Source organism: Gossypium hirsutum, chromosome A08 (assembly GCF_007990345.1).
Source record: "Gossypium hirsutum isolate 1008001.06 chromosome A08, Gossypium_hirsutum_v2.1, whole genome shotgun sequence".
NCBI classification, from domain to species: domain Eukaryota; kingdom Viridiplantae; phylum Streptophyta; class Magnoliopsida; order Malvales; family Malvaceae; genus Gossypium; species Gossypium hirsutum.
Genome location: NC_053431.1, coordinates 6,188,059 through 6,210,410, shown reverse-complemented (window position 1 = coordinate 6,210,410; position 22,352 = coordinate 6,188,059). Strand labels below are relative to the sequence as shown.

The following is a 22,352-nucleotide window of genomic DNA, read 5'->3' as shown; positions in this document are numbered from 1 at the left end:
AAGGTGTTAGAGGTATATGGAGATTCTGCCCTAGTGATTTATCAACTCAAAGGTGAATGGAGACAAGAGACGCCAAATTGATCAATTACCGGAGGTTGATCCTTGAGTTAATTAAAGAGTTTGATGATATTATCTTCTACTACCTCCCACGAGAAGAAAATCAGATGGCTGACGCCCTAACAACTTTAGCTTCTATGATTAAGGTGAACCAACCAGAGGATGTGAAACCAATCCAAATGAGCATTTACGAGGCCCCGGCTCATTGTTACAACCTCGAAGAAGAAGAGGAAAATTATGATCACCCTTGGTACCACGATATCCTACGATATATGAAGAATCGTGAGTACCCCGACCAAGCTACTGAGAACGACAAAAGAACGTTGAGAAGACTGGCCAGTGACTATGTCTTAGACGGGGAGATCCTATACAAAAGAAGAAAGGATCAGGTACTGTTAAGATGTGTAGACGCTATTGAGGCTAAAAAAATCTTGGAGGAAGTCCATGAGGGCGTCTGCGGGACACATGCTAATGGTTTTACAATGGCCAGGCAAATTATGAGGTTCGGTTATTATTGGTCTACCATGGAAGGAGACTGTATTAACTACGCCAAAAAATGTCATAAGTGCCAAATCTATAGAGACAAGATTAATGTACCTTCCTCACCTCTGCATGTCATGACTTCGCGATGGCCTTTCTCGATGTGGGGCATGGATGTAATTGGGCCAATTTCGCCAAAAGCTTCAAATAGGCATCGTTTCATCTTTGTGGTCATCGATTATTTCACCAAATGGGTGGAGGCCGCTTCATATGCCAATGTCACTAAATCAGCAGTTAGCAAGTTTATGAAAAAGGAAATCATCTGTCGATATGGAATGCTGGAAAGGATCATATCTGACAACGCATTGAATTTGAACAATAACACGATAGCGGATGTCTGCAGTCAGTTCAAGATCAGACACCACAACTCATCATCGTATCGCCCGAAGATGAACGGTGCAGTCGAAGCAACCAATAAGAACATTAAGAAGATTGTAGGAAAGATGACAGAAACTTATAAAGATTGGCATGAGAAGCTACCATTCGCCCTCTATGCTTATCGAACGTCTATCAGAACTTCTACTGGGGCAACGCCTTTTTCATTAGTCTATGGAATAGAGGCAGTTTTACCTATCGAGTTCGAGATTCCTTCCCTCAGAGTTTTGTCAGAAGTAAAGTTAGATGAAGCAGAATGGATCCAGTCCTGATACGATCAGTTGAATTTGATTGAAGAAAAGAGGCTACGGGCTATTCGACATGGTCAGATGTACCAAAAGCGAATGATGCGAGCTTACAACAAAAAGGTTCGTCTCAGAGAGTTCCACGAGGGAGACCTAGTACTGAAAAAGATCCTGCCCATACAAAAAGACTTCAGAGGAAAATGGATGCCGAATTGGGAAGGGCCTTATGTGGTGAAGAAAGCCTTCTCTGGCGGAGCATTGATATTGGCTGAAATGGATGGCAAGACCTTATCCAATCCCGTGAATTCGGATTCGGTTAAGAAATACTTCGCCTAAAAAAAAAGGAGAGGCCAAGGTGAAAACTCGCAAAGAGCACCTTGAGATAAAAGGGATTTTGAATTGAAAACCCGTAAAGGGCGATTCAAATTTTGATCAAAGGTGGGGCATGCGATGGCCTTATGGTACCTAAATTAACAAGGAGGAGAGATGTTACATCTTGGGGCATCTGCAAGAGTACTCTAGATTCCCTAAACACATATTGGGCAAAAAAAAAAAGAAAAAAAAGGGAGTCCTCAAGAAGTCAGTACAGAGAAACTCACGCTGTGATATCTGGGGCACCTATTCCCTTTTATTCATTTTGTATTCCAGCAATGTTTGTTGACTGTGATTAATCTATTCCCTTCAAATGTTGTTTCTAATAAATTTCAGTTTTGTCATTGTTATGATCTTTTTCAAGCATTTTGCATTGAAATGATGATTAATGGACTAAAGCCATTTTCGCAAAAAGAGTTCTTCATATTACTCTGAAAGTTTCTAAATAGTACAGGAACCTGAAACAGGACTATTTTTTAGAACTAACCAAACTCAAAGATTGGAAGCATCTGAGAAGAAAGAGTTTAAATTGGGACTACCTCTTCGGATTTTCTGTTCAAAATTTGAGCTGAACAAGAAGACAAGGTACCATTTCAGTGAAGGAACCTTGATGAACAAAGAGCAATGGCAACCTAAACGGGGATTCACGCTCACAACATGCTGCACTCATACATTCATCATTCATAAGTGCATCTAATTAGGAACATTTGATTCATTTTGATCATAGCATCCTAATTCCTTGACATAAGCATAAATACATGGAACTGATTCTACAGGTCATGTCCCTAGAATCAGTGAATTCACAGATCTTACCCCATAAGCAGTAGGGAAACAGATCGAAGGCAACGAGCTTTAACCCCATAAGCAGTAGGGTAACAAGCTAAAGTTTATAGATCTTATCACCCTAAGCAGTAGGGAAACAGATCGAAGATAATGAGCTTTAACCCCCTAAGCAGTAGGGTAAGAAGCCAAATTTACAAGCCTTAACCCCCTAAGTAGTAGGGTAATAGGCTGAAAATTACAGATCTTGTCTCCCTGAAGTTGCAGTGGAACAGATCGAATCCAGCAAGTTTCATCTTCCTGAAGTCGCAGTGGAGCAGACTGAAGATTTACAGATCTTACCCCCTAAGCAGTAGGGAAACAGATCGAAAGTGATGGGCTTCAACCCCCTAAGCAATAGGGTAACAAGCCAAATTTTCAAACCTTAAACCCTTAAGCAGTAGGGTAACAGGTTGAATTTATAGATCTAAACCCCTAAGCAGTAGGAAAATAGATCAATGATGACAAGCCTTAACCCCCTAGGCAGTAGGGTAACAGGCTGAAAATCAAATATCTTCTCCCTGAAATGGCGTTGTAGCGGCTGAAGCCACAGCAGATCTCCTTGAAGTTTCAGTGGAATTGATTAAAGCTATAGCAGATCTCCTTGAAGTTTCGACGAAGTTGATTGAAGCCACAGTAGATCTCCTTGAAGTTTCAATAGAGTTAGTCGAAGTCACATGTCTTATCTCCATAGAGTTGCAATAGAGCAATGAAGCGGAGCGAAGCAACAAGATTGAAATGAAGCTACCTGGAGAAAAGGAGCGCTAAACAAGTCCAAACTCGGCAGGTCCCGGCAAATTTGGCCATTTCTATAGTCTTTGCTCTATTCTCATTGCACGAAAATGAGCAAAAAGGGGCAGCTGTGGGAACCCAAATTTACCCGGTCCCTACAAAACCCAATTAAACCCATTAACCCCAAAACCTATTTCCTAACCCTCAAGCCCAATACCCAAACAAAAGCCCAAACCCTCTAACCCAATGACATACCCTTAAACTGACCCAACTAGTCTAAAATTAGGGTTTCAGAATCTGAAACCCTAAACCACCTAATTCCACCGCCTCCAATCACATCCCCAGTGCAAGTGGCACCTGCCTCCACCGCCGTTCACCTGCAGCATTAAAAGAGAAAGGACAGTGTGCAGAAGAAAAAGAAAAAGCACTTGTAAAAACAGGCTATATAAACGAAAGAAGGATGGGGTGTGAGGGACTTTTTTTTTCTCTTCTCTTTTTCTCTCTCGGGCTCTTTATATTTCTTTCTTTTTTCGAAATATAAGAGGAAAATAATAACAAAGGGCTTCAAGCAAACCTCAGATTTACAGCAAGGAATATTAAAGACCAATCTAAAGGTCTATTTACCGTTTTATTTTCCCCTTTTCTCGTTTTTTTTTTGAATTTATTGGCATATATCATTGATATTTCATTAGAAATAACACATATACATGAAATAAATATAAAAAAATACAGTAAAAAAATAAAAAGGATCATACCTGAGGCGATTTCCGGCCACTGTGTACGGTGGCCGGCGCGGCGGAGCCACGGCGGGGCGATGGCTGGACCCTCTGGCTGATTTCGGTTTTCTCCAGAGAGAACCCCCTCTTTTCTCTTCTTTTTTTCTCAAAACACAACAAAAATGAAGTTTCAAAAAAAAATTTGACTTTTAAAGGCCCCTGGTGCGACGTCGTTTTGGGGCAAGCACTCAGCACCCAAAACGGTGTCGTTTAGACAATGACCCGATGACCCGACCCACCTATGCCCAGGATCCACATGTTTTTAGACTGAGGGGTTATTTGCGCCCTCAGTCCCTCCGCTTTTGAGGCTTAGTTCAATGGGGTCTCGTCTATTTCTTTTTCCTTTAATTTTATCCCTATGATTTTACTTCTATTTCATTTTAGCCCAGGTTAAAACGTTGCGTTTTGGAGAGGGGGATAATTTCCCCCTTGGTCCCTTCTGGTTGTTTGCGCGCTCAGATTAATCCCCTTCTCCTTCATTTATTTTAAATTCGCCACAAAATTTCATTTTTAATTCGATTTCGTCCTTTTTTTTACTTTTCCTTATTATTCTAATTTAATTTTAATATTATTGTTGTATTTTTATTAACAGCTCACTATTATTATTTTATTTAATACTTGTATATATATATGTTATAAAGTATTATTAATAGTTTTAATATTATCATTCTTATTAATGCCTATGTATGATAATATTATATGATGTCTATATTTGCATACATATGTATATATATATTATGTACATTTCCCATTTTTAATAATATATATATATTCTTTTTATACATTATGTATATATGTTTTAATATCTAAATATATATTATGCACACACCGTTAGTATCACCATATATTTATTATATACGTATATATATATTTTTTATGTAATATCTTTAATAATTGTTTCCTAACATTATTATCTTTTAATATATATATACGTATCTTATATACATCCTTTTAATATTGTGTTCTTCTATATGTCATGTATATATTTTTAATAAATGTATTATACATTACTATATCTATATAGTATTATTTTTATTATTGTTGTTATTCCTAATATATATATACGTCTTTTAATATCGTATTTTATATATATATACTTTTATATCATATTATTGTTATACCTATTTTCACCCCTATTATATTTTATACATGTATATATACCCTTTATATATAGTAATATTATTATATATATATGTCACATATTATGGCTCATAATATTTTCATTTACTTATTATTTTACTCAAATATTATTATTTATATCACTATTATCCTTACATTTTCACCTATCACCTTTTAAATATACTTATTTTATTCTTTCCTCACTCACATCATATGTTATTTACTTATACACATACGTATATGCACTTTCATACATCATTTCTAAATCATTACCCGTATTATCACTATTAATATTATTATTACCATTACTATACTATCATTCTTTAGTTTTACATAATAATTGTTTATTACGAGTTCTTTTTTTTTCGAACATCTCCTGCTTTATTCATTATTTTCTTTTTATTCGTTTTATTCGTTTATCTTTACTTATATCGTTATCATCACTTTCATTATCATTGTCATTTTATTTCGTCATTTTTATTTATTAATTTACTTATGTATTCGATCGTTTCCTTTTCCTCATGCATTTACTTATTAGCCTTGTCATTATTTTACCTATCGTAATTGCTCGTATTATTATGTTTGACACTGTCACGCTTATTTTTACGCATTCGCCTCATGGTTTGCTTTTATATCTCATCATGCTTTTTATTCGATACCTTAAAATAATTCCTTCATAAAAGTGATATTTCATATTTGGTAATTCGAGACAATCGTGCCCTAACTTATTGGGTCTCGATTTTTCTCATTTAACCTAAATAACGGAATACTCTTTTAAATCACTATACGAGTTTTGAAAAATGCTTATTCTCGAAGATGCGAAGTGTTGTGCCCTAACTTACCGGGTATGACATTTTGTCATCTCGAAATAAGAATTTTGTTTCGAAATAAAGGCAATATTCGGTGTTTGAGAATTCGAGAAAACGTGCCCTAACTTACTGGGTTTCGACTTCTCTCGTTTATTCTAAATAATCGAATACCCTTTTAATAAAATACACAGATTTTATAAAAGGCAAGCTCGCTCTTGAAAATGCAAGATGTCGTGTCCTAACTCACTGGATGTGACATTTCATATTTTGGGACGGGAAGGTCTTTAATATTTGAGCATTTTCTTTACAAAGAGGGATCGTATCTCAAAAGCCTTTCAAGTTTTCAATTTTCGACACTAAGACACTAATTAATCAACTAGGTACCAATTTTGGGCGTATCGAGGGTGCTAATCCTTCCTCGTGCGTAACTGACTCCCGAACCTGTTTTCTTGATTTGCGTAGACCAAAATTGTTGTTTAAATAAATCCAACTATTTATTAAAAACAACCACTTTTACGAGGTGACCCGATTACACATCGTCAAAAAGAATCGGTGGCAACTCCCGTTCTTTCATTTTTAAAATCCAAGTCGATTCCCGTTTTTGTTTTTCTAAAAAATGGTTACGACAAAGACTGTAAATCACTATTAATTAATTTACTCAATATTTAATCCATTTACCTTAAATTTTATATAGGGAAATTAAAAAGCAATTTTTCTAAAGGGGGAAATGTTTTGTACCAATAATAAAATAATTTAACATATAATTATGCAAATTACTAACGGCAAAGTTAGAAGCATCAAAAGTCCAAGTTCTTCGTTTAAATATTTGTCCAAATTTATTTTAGTTTATATTTCAATATTTATTTGATTGAACTGATATCATTTCAATTGAGATATAATTACAAAAATTATTTTTTACAAAATAAATTATATTATTAAAAATATATATTTATTTTTATATAAAATTAATAAAAATCCATGATAAAACTTAAACATAATACACTATAATTTTTCGACATTCAACTTATTATTTCAACCAAAAATTTATATAAATTTTTAATATATATTTTTCCCACGTCATTTGAATGATTATACTTGTAAGGTAAAATAAAATAAAAAATATCGAAGTATTAAGGGGGTAATTTCGTCAACAAAGGAAAAAAAGTGGTTTTACAAAAGTTAAATTGTGCCATAAGTCCCTGTACATTTCACGTTTTTGGAAATAAATATATAAGGATTAAATTTCAAAATTCAGTAGAATACAGGGACTTAATACGTATTTTAACCTTTTAAAAACGCTTCGACTTTAATTGAGTTAGTTTATCAGTTGTACGGACAAGGAAAAACGGTTTTCCGTGCTGTTTTATATTTTTGCCGCCAAATCCCCCATTTCTCTCTCTCCCCCCCAAAACTCTCTCTTCTCAAGAAAAAAGCGGAGACGAGAAGAAAATAAAAGAAGAAAAATATAGAAAAAATCTTCCAAAAAGTTCAACGCAATTTCCAATAGAATCAAGTTCTTGTATATCTCTGAGTTCCGTCGATTCAGGAAAGTCCGGTTCAGAAAAGCTACGCCATTGTTAGGTATCGTTGCTTTGTTTTTGTTTTTAAATGTTTAAATTTTTTTATGCATAGAATTCAAAATTTAAGATGGTAGACCTGATTGACGTTTTATGACGTTTGTTTGATTTCAGAGTGAATTGAATCGGCGAAGGAAAAAAATGGCGTCTCTTCGAGATATAGTTACATCAGCTTCTATCAATCTTCTCTCAGCCTTTGGATTTCTAATGGCTTTTGCAATATTGAGGATCCAGCCGTTCAACGATAGGGTTTATTTCCCGAGATGGTACAAAAAGGGGACAAGGAGCAGCCCTACTCGATCTGGAGCATATGCATCAAAATTTGTCAACTTAGATTGCAGGACATATTTAAATTTTTTGAATTGGATGCCTGCGGCTTTGAGAATGCCTGAACCCGAGCTCATTGATCATGCAGGACTTGATTCTGTTGCCTACATTCGGATTTACCTTCTCGGGTAAGTTCTTTTAGATGCGGTCTGCAACTTTGGTTGATATGTTTGCAAAGAAGGAACATAAAAATGAAATATTTATGTTAGAATTTATGAGCATCATTTATAGTCTAATAATATGATTATGACGGCATTTTTTGCGCAGCTTGAAAATATTTGTCCCCCTCGCTGTGTTGTCGTTCATGGTTTTGGTCCCTGTCAATTGGATAGGGGATACATTAGAGCGTGCTAAGGATTTAAACTTCAGCAACATTGACAAACTCTCAATATCAAATGTTCCAGATGGATCAAAAGGGTGAGTAGTAGTTGTTTTTACTCGGTTCTTTTCGAATGCTATACTCTGGTTTTCATATGGAATTCATCAGTTGCAAACATGGAAAATGTTGGTGTCTCCGTTTAATTTATGCGAAATACTAGACCTTGCCGTTAACACTGGTGCATATGTTGTATTCAAAGCAGACTATGAGACAGATTTCTATTATTTCAATATCTGTGTTATATGCAGCACTGAAGAAGTGGGTTTCAAGCTATACTATATACCGAGTTATTGTATACACATTTTGGTTTCGTGTACCTGTTCTCAAAGTCCTTATGCAATAACTTACATTTTTGGGTTCCATGGTTGAAATCTCTGGTGCTGTTATTCTAATATTAATAAAAGGGCAAAGTAAAGTTTATTAACTGCAAGGCACTCTCATTTGAAAGGTTTGTGCATGAGGAGGCACTATTAGAGATGAAAATCTAGCTTTAGGCCCTGATCAAAACAATATAGTACATTGTCTCTGCTGCTTATAAGCTTTTAAATGAACCTGGGCATTATATCATAAAATTTTCAATTTTCATTTCTCAGTTAGGAGAAAGTCTCAACTTATTCTTTTCAGGTTTTGGGCACATATCGTTATGTCATATGTATTCTCGTTCTGGACATTTTATGTGCTATATTCAGAATACAAAGTGTTAGCTACCATGAGGGCGGAATATCTAGCATCAGAAACTCGTCGTCCTGACCAATTCACAGTGAGTTTTTTTCCGAGGGCTTATTAATTACAGTATTGTTGTTATGCAGATATTCATATGCTTCTTTATTTTATAATATAAAATGCTGCTCATCTGTTTACAACTGTTGATTATCTTAGACAGGTCGATTTGTTGAATGCTTGAGAATTTTTTATTAGAAGGGGAAAATAAATATTAAACAGATACATATCTAGATACTGTCACAATATCTAACGTAAACATTGAAGGGGATTACTTGTCATATTTCAGAAGGTTGTAATTAAAATTTCCAATCATTAAAGGGTATTTGTTTCTCATTTAAGGGCGGCTTAAGATGTTTTTCACTTCTATGAAGAATTTCAGGGATCTCCATCTCTGACTAGACTGGTTATGCACTTATTTGTAATATCTAAAATCAGATGTCAGACTTAATTTAATCTCATAACATAGCATACAATTAGAGTGGAGAAGCTTTGCTTTATATTAAAGGTACTCCAATATTTTTTGTCCATTAATATTAATCATCATTCATAAGTATAGTTTACATAATTCATATGTGGGCTTACACATATAAATGATGATTTGTGTATTGAAAAGCAATAGACAAAAATGTAATAGATCAGATCTCAACAATATATTAATTTAGTATAAATAATTTTTAGGTCTTAGGCCATCTTGTATCTAATAGTGACATTGGGTTTTAACTAAATCTGGAGGGGAGCCAGGTCAGATTTCTAAACAAAGGGCAAAGCTCTCTCAACATTGTTTTCTTCTTTTACAAGACTCAAATTTAGAGCATTAAGTTCCTTATTAGTTGACCCAACAAGCTTTGGTCTACAATTTAGTATGTTAACACATGATTACATACATATATCTTAAATGATGTGAAATATGATCGTATACTGATAAAAAAAATATGTGGTCGTATACTTTCCTATTTATCAGGCTATGACTTTTGAAATGCTTTATAGATGGTTTTGCATCATCATTGCTAATAATTTTAGCAATCATATTTGGGGTTTCCCCCTTTTCTCATTCCCAGTTACGGTGTTGCTGGACTTTTTTTCTATGTAACCACGTATTATTGCTGCCTTATTGAATCATAAACAAATTTTTGGTACACTGACCCTTGGACTACATGACGGGATGTAGCCGTCCCATTCCAAAAACCACACCTCTGTTTAAAACCATGAGAGCCCCGAGTGACATATATGTAAGTCCTAAAATATAGATAGTGGTGTCTGCTTGAGGACCTTTCTGTCATTCTACTTAAAGTTGAAGGAACCAAAGGGCATTGCTGTTTGTGGCAGATAGACGGTAGTTACGGAAAATACCTATCACAATCAACATACATGCGCATGCCTGCTAGAGCAGTTTTATCTCATCCTTCTTTAGTACTTATCTTCCATTTTGCCTTTTTCTGTTTACATTTAAAATGTTTTGCAGGTTCTTGTAAGAAATATTCCTCCTGATCCGGATGAATCAGTTAGTGAGCACGTCCAACATTTTTTTTGTGTAAATCATCCTGATCATTATCTTACTCATCAGGTGTGTTTTCCTTTGACAAGTTTTCACCTATGATAATTTGATTGTTAAATAACTTCTAAGTAGCACTACTGCAGGGAATAAGAAAAATAGGTGTTCTAACAGAAAATTCTATGTTACAGTTTTTGGATTCAAGTATTATATTTCTATTTGCCAGTGATATAAATTTCTATAGCATTAATTGCTTTACTCTGTAACTTTGATAGATTGTATATAATGCAAATAAGCTAGCGTCATTGGTTTCAAAGAAGCGCGACTTGCAAAATTGGTATATTTACTACCAAAATAAGTTCGAGAGAACTTCAAAGAGGCCGCTCACAAAGGTAATATCTTTTTATGACAAACTAAATTTTGCTCGATTTCCTTTCTTGATGGAATAGTTTGTTTAATGTTACAGCAATTGCCACTTAGTATTCCATGTTAATTTCAGCTGTTTAGTTCATTCTCCAAATTTCTTGTTATTATAGACAGGTTTCATGGGTCTCTGGGGCACTAAAGTTGATGCAATCGATCATTATACTTCTCAGATTCAGAAGCTGAATGAAGAAGTAAGTAACATGGTGACTGTACTAGGATTTTTTAGAAAAATATCTTTGTTATGCAAAAACTATCATATGATGAGGAAATAATTATATGATTAGAATTTCCAATTAAGAGTTTATAAATATATAATATATTAATGGTCTATATTACCCGCATTCCCTCTTTTTTTTTTTTTTTGAGAAACGCATTCTCATTTTTTTTGGTATCTATCTATGATTTTCAACACATATCTAGATTTTGGTATGGGGTATAGTACCGTAAAAAATCTCCTATTTGTTAGAAAAAGGCAGCAGCAACAATGAACAACAAAGAGCATAAGCTCATGAAAAACAGGAAGCAAAACAAAACAAAAGAACAAAATCCAAAGAGAAGCAGCAAGTAACCGAATGAGAAAAGTCATAGCTTTCATTTCCATTTCAAAATATAAAGGGGTTACAAAAATAATAATAATAATAAGTAAGTTACCTATACTGTAACTGCTCCTACCAAATTTGGCAAGTTGCCAACTAAAATATTACAAAAGAAAAGCTGAAAAAATTCAGCTGTTACATCCATCAATTTCAAATCTAAAATACTATCTTTAGATATCAAGCAACTTGCCAACTTGTTAACATCACAAAAAATACAAAATTTAAACAAAAGAAAGTAGCTTCTGGTTCAATCTTCAAACATGCTGCTGCTGGAAGTTTGTTGCATTGCAGGCCAATGCTCAACACTCCTCCTTGGACTGTAGGCAACAAACACCGATTGAATCCCTTAGAAATTCAAACCTGATTGTGCCAAGAGGCTTTGTCAAAATGTCAGCCAATTGATCTTGTGAGCTGCAATGTGTTAGACACACTTCTTTGGATTGAACAACTTCTCGAACAAAGTAAAACTTGAGCTTAAAATGTTTGGTTTTGCCATGAAAAACAGGATTTTTGGAGATGGCAACTGCTGACTGGTTATCCACCATAATTTCAGTTGGCTTAAGCTGTTCTTCATTCAAATCACATAGCAACTTCCTAAGCCAAATGGCTTGATTCACTGCTGCAGCTGCTGCTATGTATTCGGCTTCAGCAGTAGACTGAGCAACAGTTTGTTGCTTCTTTGAACTCCAACTGAAAACTCCCAAACCAAGTGTAAAGAAGTAGCCTGAAGTACTTCTCATATCATCAACTGATCCACCCCAGTCACTATCTGAGTAGCCAGTTAATTTCAGCTCACTTCCTTTCTTGAACATTACACCAAACTTCAAAGTACCTTTGACATACCTGAGTATTCTCTTTGCTGCTTTCAAATGAGTTGTATTTCAGCTGTGCATGAATCTAGACAATAGACTTACTGAATGCATAAGATCAGGTCTGGTTGCTGTCAAGTAAAGTAAACAACCAATCAAGCTTCTATACTCCTTTTCATCTACCTTTTCTTCATTTCCAAAGCTGCTTAGTTTCTCCCCCCATAGCTAATGGTGTGCTCACTGGTTTGCAGTTTTCCATATGAAACTTAGTGAGAATTTTTAAGGCAAATGCATGCTGGCTGATAAAAATGCCTTGATCAGACTGGTCTACTTCCATACCAAGGAAGTAAGTCATGATTCCCAAGTCTGTCATGTCAAACATGTCTTGCATATTCTTTTTGAACTCCTGAATCAAATCGACCCTGCTTCCAGTCACTAATAGATCATCCACATATATTGAGACAATCAGCAAAGTCTCATCTTTGGACTTCTTTATAAACAAAGTTGGCTCACTCAAACTTTTCTCGAAATTGAGCCTAGACAGGTAAGCATCTATCCTGTCATACCAGGCTCGAGGAGCCTATTTTAGTCTATAGAGTGCCTTCTTCAGCTTGTAAACCTTGTCCTCCTTTCCTTGGACTTTAAATCCATCAGGCTGTTCAACATAAATTTCCTCTTTAAGGAAGCCATTCAGGAAAGCTGACTTGACATCAAGCTGATGGACCTTCCACTGTTTTTGTGCAACCAAAGCAAACAGGAGCTTTATGGTGTCCAGCCTTGCTACTGGAGCAAATGTCTCCTCAAAATCAATGCCAAACTGTTGATTGTACCCTTTCACCACAAGCCTTGCCTTGTGTTTGTTCAAAGAGCCATCAGCATTGAATTTGGTCCTGAAAACCCACTTGACACCTATAACCTTCTTCTGATTAGGTCTGTCTACTAGATCCCAAGTGTCATTCTTATGGATCATGTCGATTTCAGCCTCCATAGCCTTCTTCCAGCTCTTGCTTCGTGCAACTTCTTCATAGCTTGAAGGCTCAACAATGGCCACATTGCATCTTTGGTAGATATCAGCAATAGACCTGGTCCCTCTCACAGGAGCATCATCTACATTGGCATTACTAACTTCATTTTCTGCCAATTCCAGATTGCTGTCAATCTGCTCTTCTTCAAACTGACTTGTGTTAGAGCCATCTAGACTCCAAACCTTCCTTCATCGAATTTGACATCCCTGCTTACCAAAATCTTCTTGGTTGAAGGATCAAATACTCTGTAGCCCTTCTTGCAGCTACTGTAGCCAACAAATATACCAGGAACTGACCTCTTCTCGAGCTTGGTTCTTCTTTCTGCAGGGACAAGTACAAAACACTTGCAACCAAACACTTTTAAATGGGAAACAGTTGGTTTAAGATCATACCATGCTTCAAAAGGAGTTTTATCATTCACAGCATGTGTTGGCAGCCTATTGAGCAGGTACACTGAGGTGTTGACACCTTCAGCCCAAAAAATGCTTGGAAGCTTGCTTTGAAACAACATACACCTGGTCATGTTCATCACTGTTCTGTTCTTCCTCTCATACACTCCATTTTGCTGAGGAGTGTACACTGTGGTTAACTGATGATGAATCCCAGCCTGCTCACATAGCTTCTGAAATCGTTCAGACAAGTATTCAGAACCATTGTCTGTCCTCAAGGCCTTAATCCTGCAGCCTGTTTGATTTTCTGCCAATGCCTTGAACTTTCCAAAAACTTCAAACACTTCTGACTTCTATTTCATGAAATAAACCCAGCAAAATCTGGTCAGATCATCAATAAACAGTATAAAATACTTACTGCCATTCAGTGAAGGGGTCTTCATTGGTCCACAGACATCTGAGTGCACCAACTCAAGTCTTTCTCGAGCCCTCCATGCTTGGTTAGCTGAAAAGGGCAACCTGGCTTGTTTGCCAAGCTGACACACCTCACAAACACCTTCACTTGCACTAATCTTCACCATGTCCTCTGTCATGTTCATTTTGCGCAGCAAATCAAGTGATTTGAGGTTAACATGGCCAAACCTCTTGTGCCAAAGATCAGTATTGTCAACTGAGCTTGTACATGCACTTTTCTCAAGCTGACTCACATCCAGCATAAAACATTTGTCTCCCATAGGTGCTGAGACAATCTCCCTACCATGAGCATCACTTATAACACAAGAATCATTCTTGAAAACTAGTGAAAAGCCTTTCTTGACTAGCTGGCCTACACTGAGTAAATTTTGGTCTATTTCTGGCACATAGAGCACATCAGAAATGATTTTGTTACCTGAACCAGTGTGAATCACCACATCACCTCTACCTTTTGCTTCAATCAAGTTGCCATTGCCTATCCTGACCTTCGAGACATAGCTCCTGTCAAGGTTCTTGAAAAGGCTCTCATCTGATACCATGTGATGTGAGCAGCTACTATTCACAAGCCAACTGCTCTTGCCGTTAGTTGTAAAACATGAAGCTGTAAATACATGCTCCTCCTGAGCTTGGACATCTTCGGCAGACTTGGCTTGTACTGGTTGTGCTTGTGCATTCTCATGACTTCTACAGATTTTCTCATGATGACCATACTTCTTACAGCTTTTGCACTGTATATCTGGTCTGGTCCAGCAAAATTTTTCCAGGTGATTGGTCTTCTTGCAGTGAATGCATGGTGGAAACCTCCTTCTACCAGCATCTTTCTTTAATCTTTCCCTCTTTTCAAACCAAGGTTTCTTAGCTTTCTGACTCGAGCTGGATCCTTCTCTGACCTTTGCTTGAAAGGCACCTTCAGGACTCTCCTCCTGCCTACTTGCTCTTCTCTGCTCAAGTGCATAGAGTGAGTTAACCAACTCAGACAAAGAAATGGTTGTGAGATCTCTCGAGTCCTCCAATGAGGAGATTTTTGACTCAAACCTTTCAGGTAAGGTGGTAATAACCTTCTCAACAACCCTACTGTCACTGAAATCTTCTCCAAGGAGTCTAATATTATTGACAGTAGCCATAATCCTATCAGAATATTGCTTGATAGTTTCTGACTCCTTCATCTTCAAATTTTCAAACACCCTTCTAAAATTAATTACTTGTTGCTGCCTTGTCTTGTCCGATCCCATGAACTCCTCTTTCAGCCTATCCCATGCTTGTTTAGGTGAGTCACAAGCCATGATGCGAGTAAAAATCACATCAGACACTCCATTCTGTAGGCAGGCCATGGCTTTATGCTTCTTGGCTCGCTCCTCACCATGTTGCCTGATCTGAGCAATGGTTGGATTTGCTCTCAATGGTGGTGGTTCGACGTCATTTTCAACTGCACTCCACAGATCAAGTGCTTGGAGGTAAGTTTTCATTTTAACTACCCAAATGTGGTAGTTTTCTCCAGCAAAAACTGGTGGTGGAGGAGGTGCAAAGCTCATGTTGCTGAAACTAGTTTGACAAACACGATTTTTGAGTTTATTTTGAAACAAAAAAAACTTAAACAACAGAGGTCCTCAAAGACAAGAGGCTCTGATTACCATTTGTTAGAAAAAGGCAGCAGCAACAATGAACAACAAAGAGCATAAGCTCATGAAAAACAGGAAGCAAAACAAAACAAAAGAACAAAATCCAAAGAGAAGCAGTAAGTAACCGAATGAGAAAAGTCATAGCTTTCATTTCCATTTCAAAATATAAAGGGGTTACAAAATAATAATAATAATAAGTAAGTTACCTATACTGTAACTGCTCCTACCAAATTTGGCAAGTTGCCAACTAAAATATTACAAAAGAAAAGCTGAAAAAATTCAGCTGTTACATCCATCAATTTCAAATCTAAAAATACTAGCTTTAGATATCAAGCAACTTGCCAACTTGTTAACATCACAAAAAATACAAAATTTAAACAAAAGAAAGTAGCTTCTGGTTCAATCTTCAAACATGCTGCTGCTGGAAGTTTGTTGCATTGCAGGCCAATGCTCAACACTAATACATAAAAGAAAAATTTAGACATATCCGTGCTGGACACATTCTATATTCGAGACTTACATGGATATTGGCTATAGCTACATTGTTTCTCTTGGTTAAGCATCACCTCCCCAACATCCTTCCAGGCACATATACATTCTATTTTCTATCTTTTTATTCTACTAAGGTAAGAATATCTAATTATGATCGAAACAACATTAAGATGATATACGGTTTACCTTCCAGACAACATAATGTTATCTCCCTCGTCTTGTTTCTTCCCTTAGTATTTGGTTTTCTTTTTCTTTTTCCTGTTGTCAATGTGTAATTTAATTACTCATGAGAAAACTGAAATTCCTTCATTCTAATTTAGGAAGCCGTAGAAAGAGAAAGAGTCAAGAAAGATCCGGATGCTATAGTTCCAGCGGCATTTGTTTCATTCAAATCGCGATGGGCGGCAGCAGTCTGTGCTCAAACACAGCTCTGCCGTAATCCTACACTTTGGTTGACGGAATGGGCCCCCGAGCCTCGTGATGTTTATTGGGATAACTTCGCTATACCATATTTTGAACTCACCATTCGAAGGTTGATAATAGCCGTTGCTCTATTTTTTCTAATTTTCTTCTTCATGATCCCTATAGCTTTTGTTCAATCTCTAGCCAATATTGAGGGGATTCAGAAGGTTTTCCCCTTCTTGAAGCCATTAATACAAATGTAAGTTTCTTGTCGCTGTTTTCTTTCTATTAACAAAGCACCTCCTCATGTCTCTCTTGATATTTTCTCATAGTCATTAAATATGATACTCTGAATTTTCATTTTGCTTGAAGTACCTGTATCTGACATACATTTGGATATGAGTATGGAGATACAACCCTCCAAATAAATGAGAAAACTTAGAAATTTTGAACATATCCGGTGAAGAAAAGGTTTAAAAGACAACTATTTAGTTTTCAGTTATGCTACTTCGACTCTTATTTTCCGTGCTAACACATTTAAATGTGGGTACAAGGTACGATCCTCCAAATTTTATAGGAAAACTTTGAAAAACTTAATTGTACACACTCAAATGTGACACTCAAGTCCGAGTAACTAGGTTTCCCTTCCCTGCTTGCAACTAATACTATGATGTTTTGAGACTTGTAGCGGCTAAAACTTTCCAACTGCTTTAAAACTTTGTTTCAGAGAGTCAGTCAAATCCGTTATCCAAGGCTTTCTCCCTGGGATTGTACTGAAGATATTTCTTGCTGTACTTCCCCAAATCCTTATGACAATGTCTAAAATAGAAGGATATCCATCCATCTCAGCTTTGGATAGAAAATCAGCTGCGAAATATCACATGTTCATTCTTGTCAATATATTTCTTGGAAGCATTATAACTGGCTCAGCACTTCAGCAGCTTAAAACTTTCATCGATCTGCCTCCAACAGAGTATGTACTTTTGCTTTTCCCCAGAAAAATGGATGGGTTTAAATATTTTTACTTAATGATATTCACATGCAACTTGAGTACTGAAATAAATTTATGGTGGACAACCATGGTTGTTACATGAAGAAATTAAGTTAGATCAGCAATTATTGGTAGCTTATTGCACGGAATTCATACATATCGCACAGATATACAACCATAATGGTTCTAAATTGATGCTGGAGATGAACTGATGAATTTCTTCATTTTTTCATCCTTTGGTTCCTTATGTTTTCTTTTCAATTGCAACATTCTACCTTTTTCTATATCCTCCATTAATGTGTTTATGATTTACTATTCTGCTGATGAGCTCGTATACCATTATGTCCGCCTAAATTGCTCGAACTTTTCATTTTTCTTGAAGTTTACACACCACTTGTATTTGATGCATATCCAAGCCCAAGTAATAAAGATGTCCGCACGCAAGAAACATAGCTATCTTTCTGAATACTATTTACATTATATCATAGTATTTTATCTTAACGTATCTGATAATATGGACGTGTGATTAAATTACTTTGCTACTTTGTGCAGGATTCCAAAAACCATTGGGGTATATATCCCAATGAAAGCTAATTTTTTCATTACTTATATAATGGTGGATGGATGGGCAGGGGTTGCTGCAGAAATCCTGAGATTAGTACCATTGGTGTTGTTCCACTTGAAAAATACATTTTTGGTTAAAACAGAACAAGATAGATATGAAGCAATGGAGCCTGGTTCCATTGACTTTCCAGTAGGTGAACCAAAGATCCAATTATACATCTTGCTGGGACTTGTTTATGCTCCCATCACCCCTTTTCTTCTTCCTTTCATCATCATTTTCCTTGCTTTTGCCTATGTGGTATTTCGTAACCAGGTACACTACTAGCCAAACCAAATATCACATTGTCCTCCTTGCATGGTTTATATTGTATGGAGCGTGATATATTCCTTGTTAACCGGATTAAGTGTTGGATATGGATGATGTATCAATCCTAAGTTTTGCTCTTAGTGTAAATCTACTTTTATGTCCAGATATGGGTCGGAAGACAAATTCGATTATTTCTTGCTTTTACTTGAGCGAAATGTTGTTGTTTGTTTGTGCAAGGTTATCAACGTGTATGATCCAAAGTACGAGAGTGCAGCAGCATTTTGGCCAGACGTGCATAAGAGAATGGTGATAGGTTTATTCATATCTCAACTTCTTCTACTGGGATTGTTGAGCACAAAGAAGATCGGGCGTAACTATTTTGCATTGCTTCCCCTTCCCGTTCTGACGATCTGGTTTTTCATGTACTGCAAGGGCCGCTTTGAATCTGCTTTTGTTAGATTCCCTTTACAGGTACCTAACTATCATCTAATCTTTTATTATATCATACTTTTAGTTTGCCATGACCGTGAGCTTAGAGGCGCCTCTTGATGGTTGAAAAGGCAAAATCATGAGTGCTAAGATATAGAGGTCATGTGAGCAAATATCCTAGAGGTTATAGATTAATTATGGACACCGACCATGTATAAAGCTCTTCGTATCATGGTTTCGCAGCATGCAGTGTCATATTTGCCCACATGATATTTATATTCTAGAAGCTGCAAAGTTGTTTAATGGTCATAGTTTCGCTTATTCAGGTATCGAGAGAAGCTCTCTATAAAACCAAACACGATAACATTGTCACCCCAATGCTGCTATACTTTTTATACAAAATGCTTGCAGGACTTATGATATTTGTTTGAAAACACACGCACACACATATACAGGAAGCAATGGTAAAAGATACATTAGAAAAGGCAACGGAGCCACAGTTCAACTTAAAAGCATACCTAAAAGACGCATATATGCATCCTGTATTCAAAAGCAGCGACGTGGAGAAATCAGATTTCACATTTGAAGAAGAGAAGAGCCCACTGGTTGCCACAACCAGGGTAGCCACCAAACTTTCTCCCGATGTGAATTCTTCCTCCTCCGTTCAATCGGATGCTTAATTTGTTTTTCTACTTTCTAACCCGAATACCATCCCTAATTCGCTTCCCCATTTTCAACTTCACATCATATATGTGTATTTATCCTTGTATATATGTATATGATATAACTTTAGCTTCTCAACACTTGATTTATTGGCCTCTCAAGGGGGACAAAAAAATAGAAAACAAAAGGGGAGGGGCAGTTTGCTTAATTGATATATTGTCAGTCACATTTAAATTTAGGGTTTCTTATGTCTTTCTTCTTATTCCTTTTATTCATATATACTTGTACATATATATATATGACGGGTCAGGAATATACACAAAACGTTTCATAGAGATTAATTGATTAAATTAGGTTTATTTAACCTCACTTGAACTAACTCGATTTGTGAAACATATGGAGAAACTCATCTATTTGAAGTCTTAGTAGCCAGGGGTGAAGCTAGAACAATTTTGTAGGGGTGCTGGATGAAATTTTAATTTTTTATAGTTTATATCTTTATAATTTGTAAAGGATTAAATTGAATTTTTATAATTTTAGGGGGTCAAAGTGCAATTTTATCTTTATTAATTTAAAATTTTTAAAAAATTTTAAGGGCCTAAATAGTAATTTTATATTTTAAGGGGGCGGTGCCCATGCCAACCCCTGGCTTCGCCCCTGTTAGTAGCTCAATGAAACTCTTCAATAAAACTGGATAAGATTGTATAGTATTAAATTCCTTAAGACTCATATTATAGATAGACTATGATATCGACTATCGATGTAATTTAAATTATATTGTTGGATTTGGGGACTCAATTATAGATAGAACTCTTCCTTCATTTGCAATTATTCAATTGTATTTCTTCGTTTGTGAGTTTGCTTCTGCTTTATTTCAGTGTCTTAGAGATTTTTTTTTTTAAATTTTCGCATTTTCGAGAGATAGGCTGATTTAGGTGAATTTAAAGCAAATTAATCATCTAAGGTTGTGCGTGATTTGTCAGACTTAAATTTTGGTCTCGTACATATACATGAAAATCAATTATTTTCAAAAACCCAACTTAACGTCAAAATGATTTGATGTTTTGAATCATTCATTTTATTGGTTAGATTCGATTATACTTGAGTTTGGACATTGAAAATGATATTATTGGAAAGAACAATCTCCAATAATTTTTATGAATCATAAAACTAAGATTGTTTGAATTGGATTGGACTGGCCAGTTAGACCAGAAATTAGCGGTGGTATCGGTCCAAAGATGCGCATTGAACCAGTTGATCTGAGAACTGGTATGAACTGGTTGAACAGAACAAAAAAGCAATTGAAGGATTGTTAATATTTTATTTTTATGAATTTTTTAATGATTTATTTAATCGAATCAAATAGATTGTGTAACAGTCCGTTTTTCAATGGAGTCGGAAATAGTGGTTTCGGGACCACAACTCCAACATGTCGGTTCGTAAATATTAAGTAATTAATATTTACAAGGTTATTAGTTTAGTATTAAATTTTAGTTAAGAAATTATATCGTTTAGATAGTTAATTAAGTAAAAAAGACTAAATCATAAAAGTGGAAGAAATTGGTCTCATTAGTTAAAGTTATTAAATAGTTGTAGAAAACTAAATTGAAGGATTAGAATGGAAATTAAACCATCATTATCCTTAGTGGACTGTAATGGACTTGAGGTTGTGAATTTTAGATGACAATTTAAATGGAAAAATGGTAATTAATTAATTAAGTAAATTATAAATTAAAACATGTAAAAATTTCTACCATCTTCTTCCTTGCAATTTTCAACCGAAACCCTAGATGAACTAGAGCACACATTCGGCCAAGCTTGGTTTCATAATAGATCAAGAACGAGCTGAAGGTCGTGGAAAAGAAAAGGTTGTAGAATAGTCCCCGTATTATCGTTAGTGTTGTAGTTTAGTCCGGTAAGTTTTTTCGGTTTAATACTAATGTATTTACACGCATGATTGATGAATTAAATTTTTTTTATTTGAACATTATAATAATGTTATGTATATGAGAATTGAAGTAATGGATTGTTATAGCATTGATCACTAATGAAATGTTCTGAGCCGGATGAACTTAGAATAGAGTACGATTGGCATGCCAATAAGTTATTTGAACGCAGTACGAGATTGATCTAAGTAGTGGAGATTATTTCTATATTTTCCCTATTCACTAGATAAACTGAGGTCCTGCATTAGTTGCAGACTATCATGTTATATTACAATGTTATATAGTGTATTGGTTGGTTTGGCTCATATGAGCATCTGGTGTGTTGGTTGGTTTGGTTCATATGAGCTTCTAGTATATTGGATGGTTAATCGTGTACTCGTATCCATTTATCATTCATCGGGCTATATTTTTATTAATCTCTATCTACTACTGAATTGTGGAAACTGGTTTGCACAATCGTATTAAGCATTACTTACTGTTGTGAGCTGTGATTAATAGGAAATATGTTATTTAAATCTTGTTATTTGAATTGTTATGTTTAATTCGGTAAGATTTTTCGTTTAATCGATGAACGTACTAAGCTTTACGTAAGCTTACTCGTATCTTGTTCCTTTTCTTGTAAATTACATTTTATGGAAGGGAGATTGGATCAACTTGCAAAAAATCACATTATCCCGAGGACTCTTTTGGTAGATTTTGTAAACATTTTGGTTATATGACATGTAATAGGGCAAATGATTATGTTTGTAATGTTTCATAGCCATGTGTGGTATTTTGATATGTTTAATGTTGTAAAATGGTAACCTTATATGGTATGCTTGTTAAACTCAAAGTTGAGGTTGAGTGTTTTGTCCAGGGAATGGTAAATGTCATGTTTA

General features: G+C 35.6%; 1 protein-coding gene across 1 annotated transcript; it reads left to right on the top strand.

The window, feature by feature from the left end:
- Positions 1-7,256: 7,256 nt before the first annotated feature.
- Positions 7,257-19,863, top strand: LOC121204921 (CSC1-like protein At4g02900). Its single transcript, XM_041075738.1, has 12 exons — positions 7,257-7,425; positions 7,536-7,876; positions 8,016-8,165; positions 8,752-8,887; positions 10,313-10,414; positions 10,618-10,734; positions 10,879-10,959; positions 16,493-16,833; positions 17,302-17,547; positions 18,118-18,442; positions 18,674-18,907; positions 19,321-19,863. Exons 2-12 carry the CDS (start codon positions 7,563-7,565, stop codon positions 19,543-19,545), a joined length of 2,271 nt encoding a protein of 756 aa, XP_040931672.1. The 5' UTR covers positions 7,257-7,425; positions 7,536-7,562; the 3' UTR covers positions 19,546-19,863.
- Positions 19,864-22,352: the final 2,489 nt, after the last annotated feature.

Coding starts and splice junctions, on each gene's coding strand:
- LOC121204921 (XM_041075738.1), top strand. CDS start 7,563: ATGGCGTCTCTTCGAGATATAGTTACATCAGCTTCTATCAATCTTCTC. Junction 10,735..10,878: donor CAAAGAGGCCGCTCACAAAG/GTAATATCTTTT, acceptor TTGTTATTATAG/ACAGGTTTCATGGGTCTCTG. Junction 17,548..18,117: donor ATCGATCTGCCTCCAACAGA/GTATGTACTTTT, acceptor TACTTTGTGCAG/GATTCCAAAAACCATTGGGG.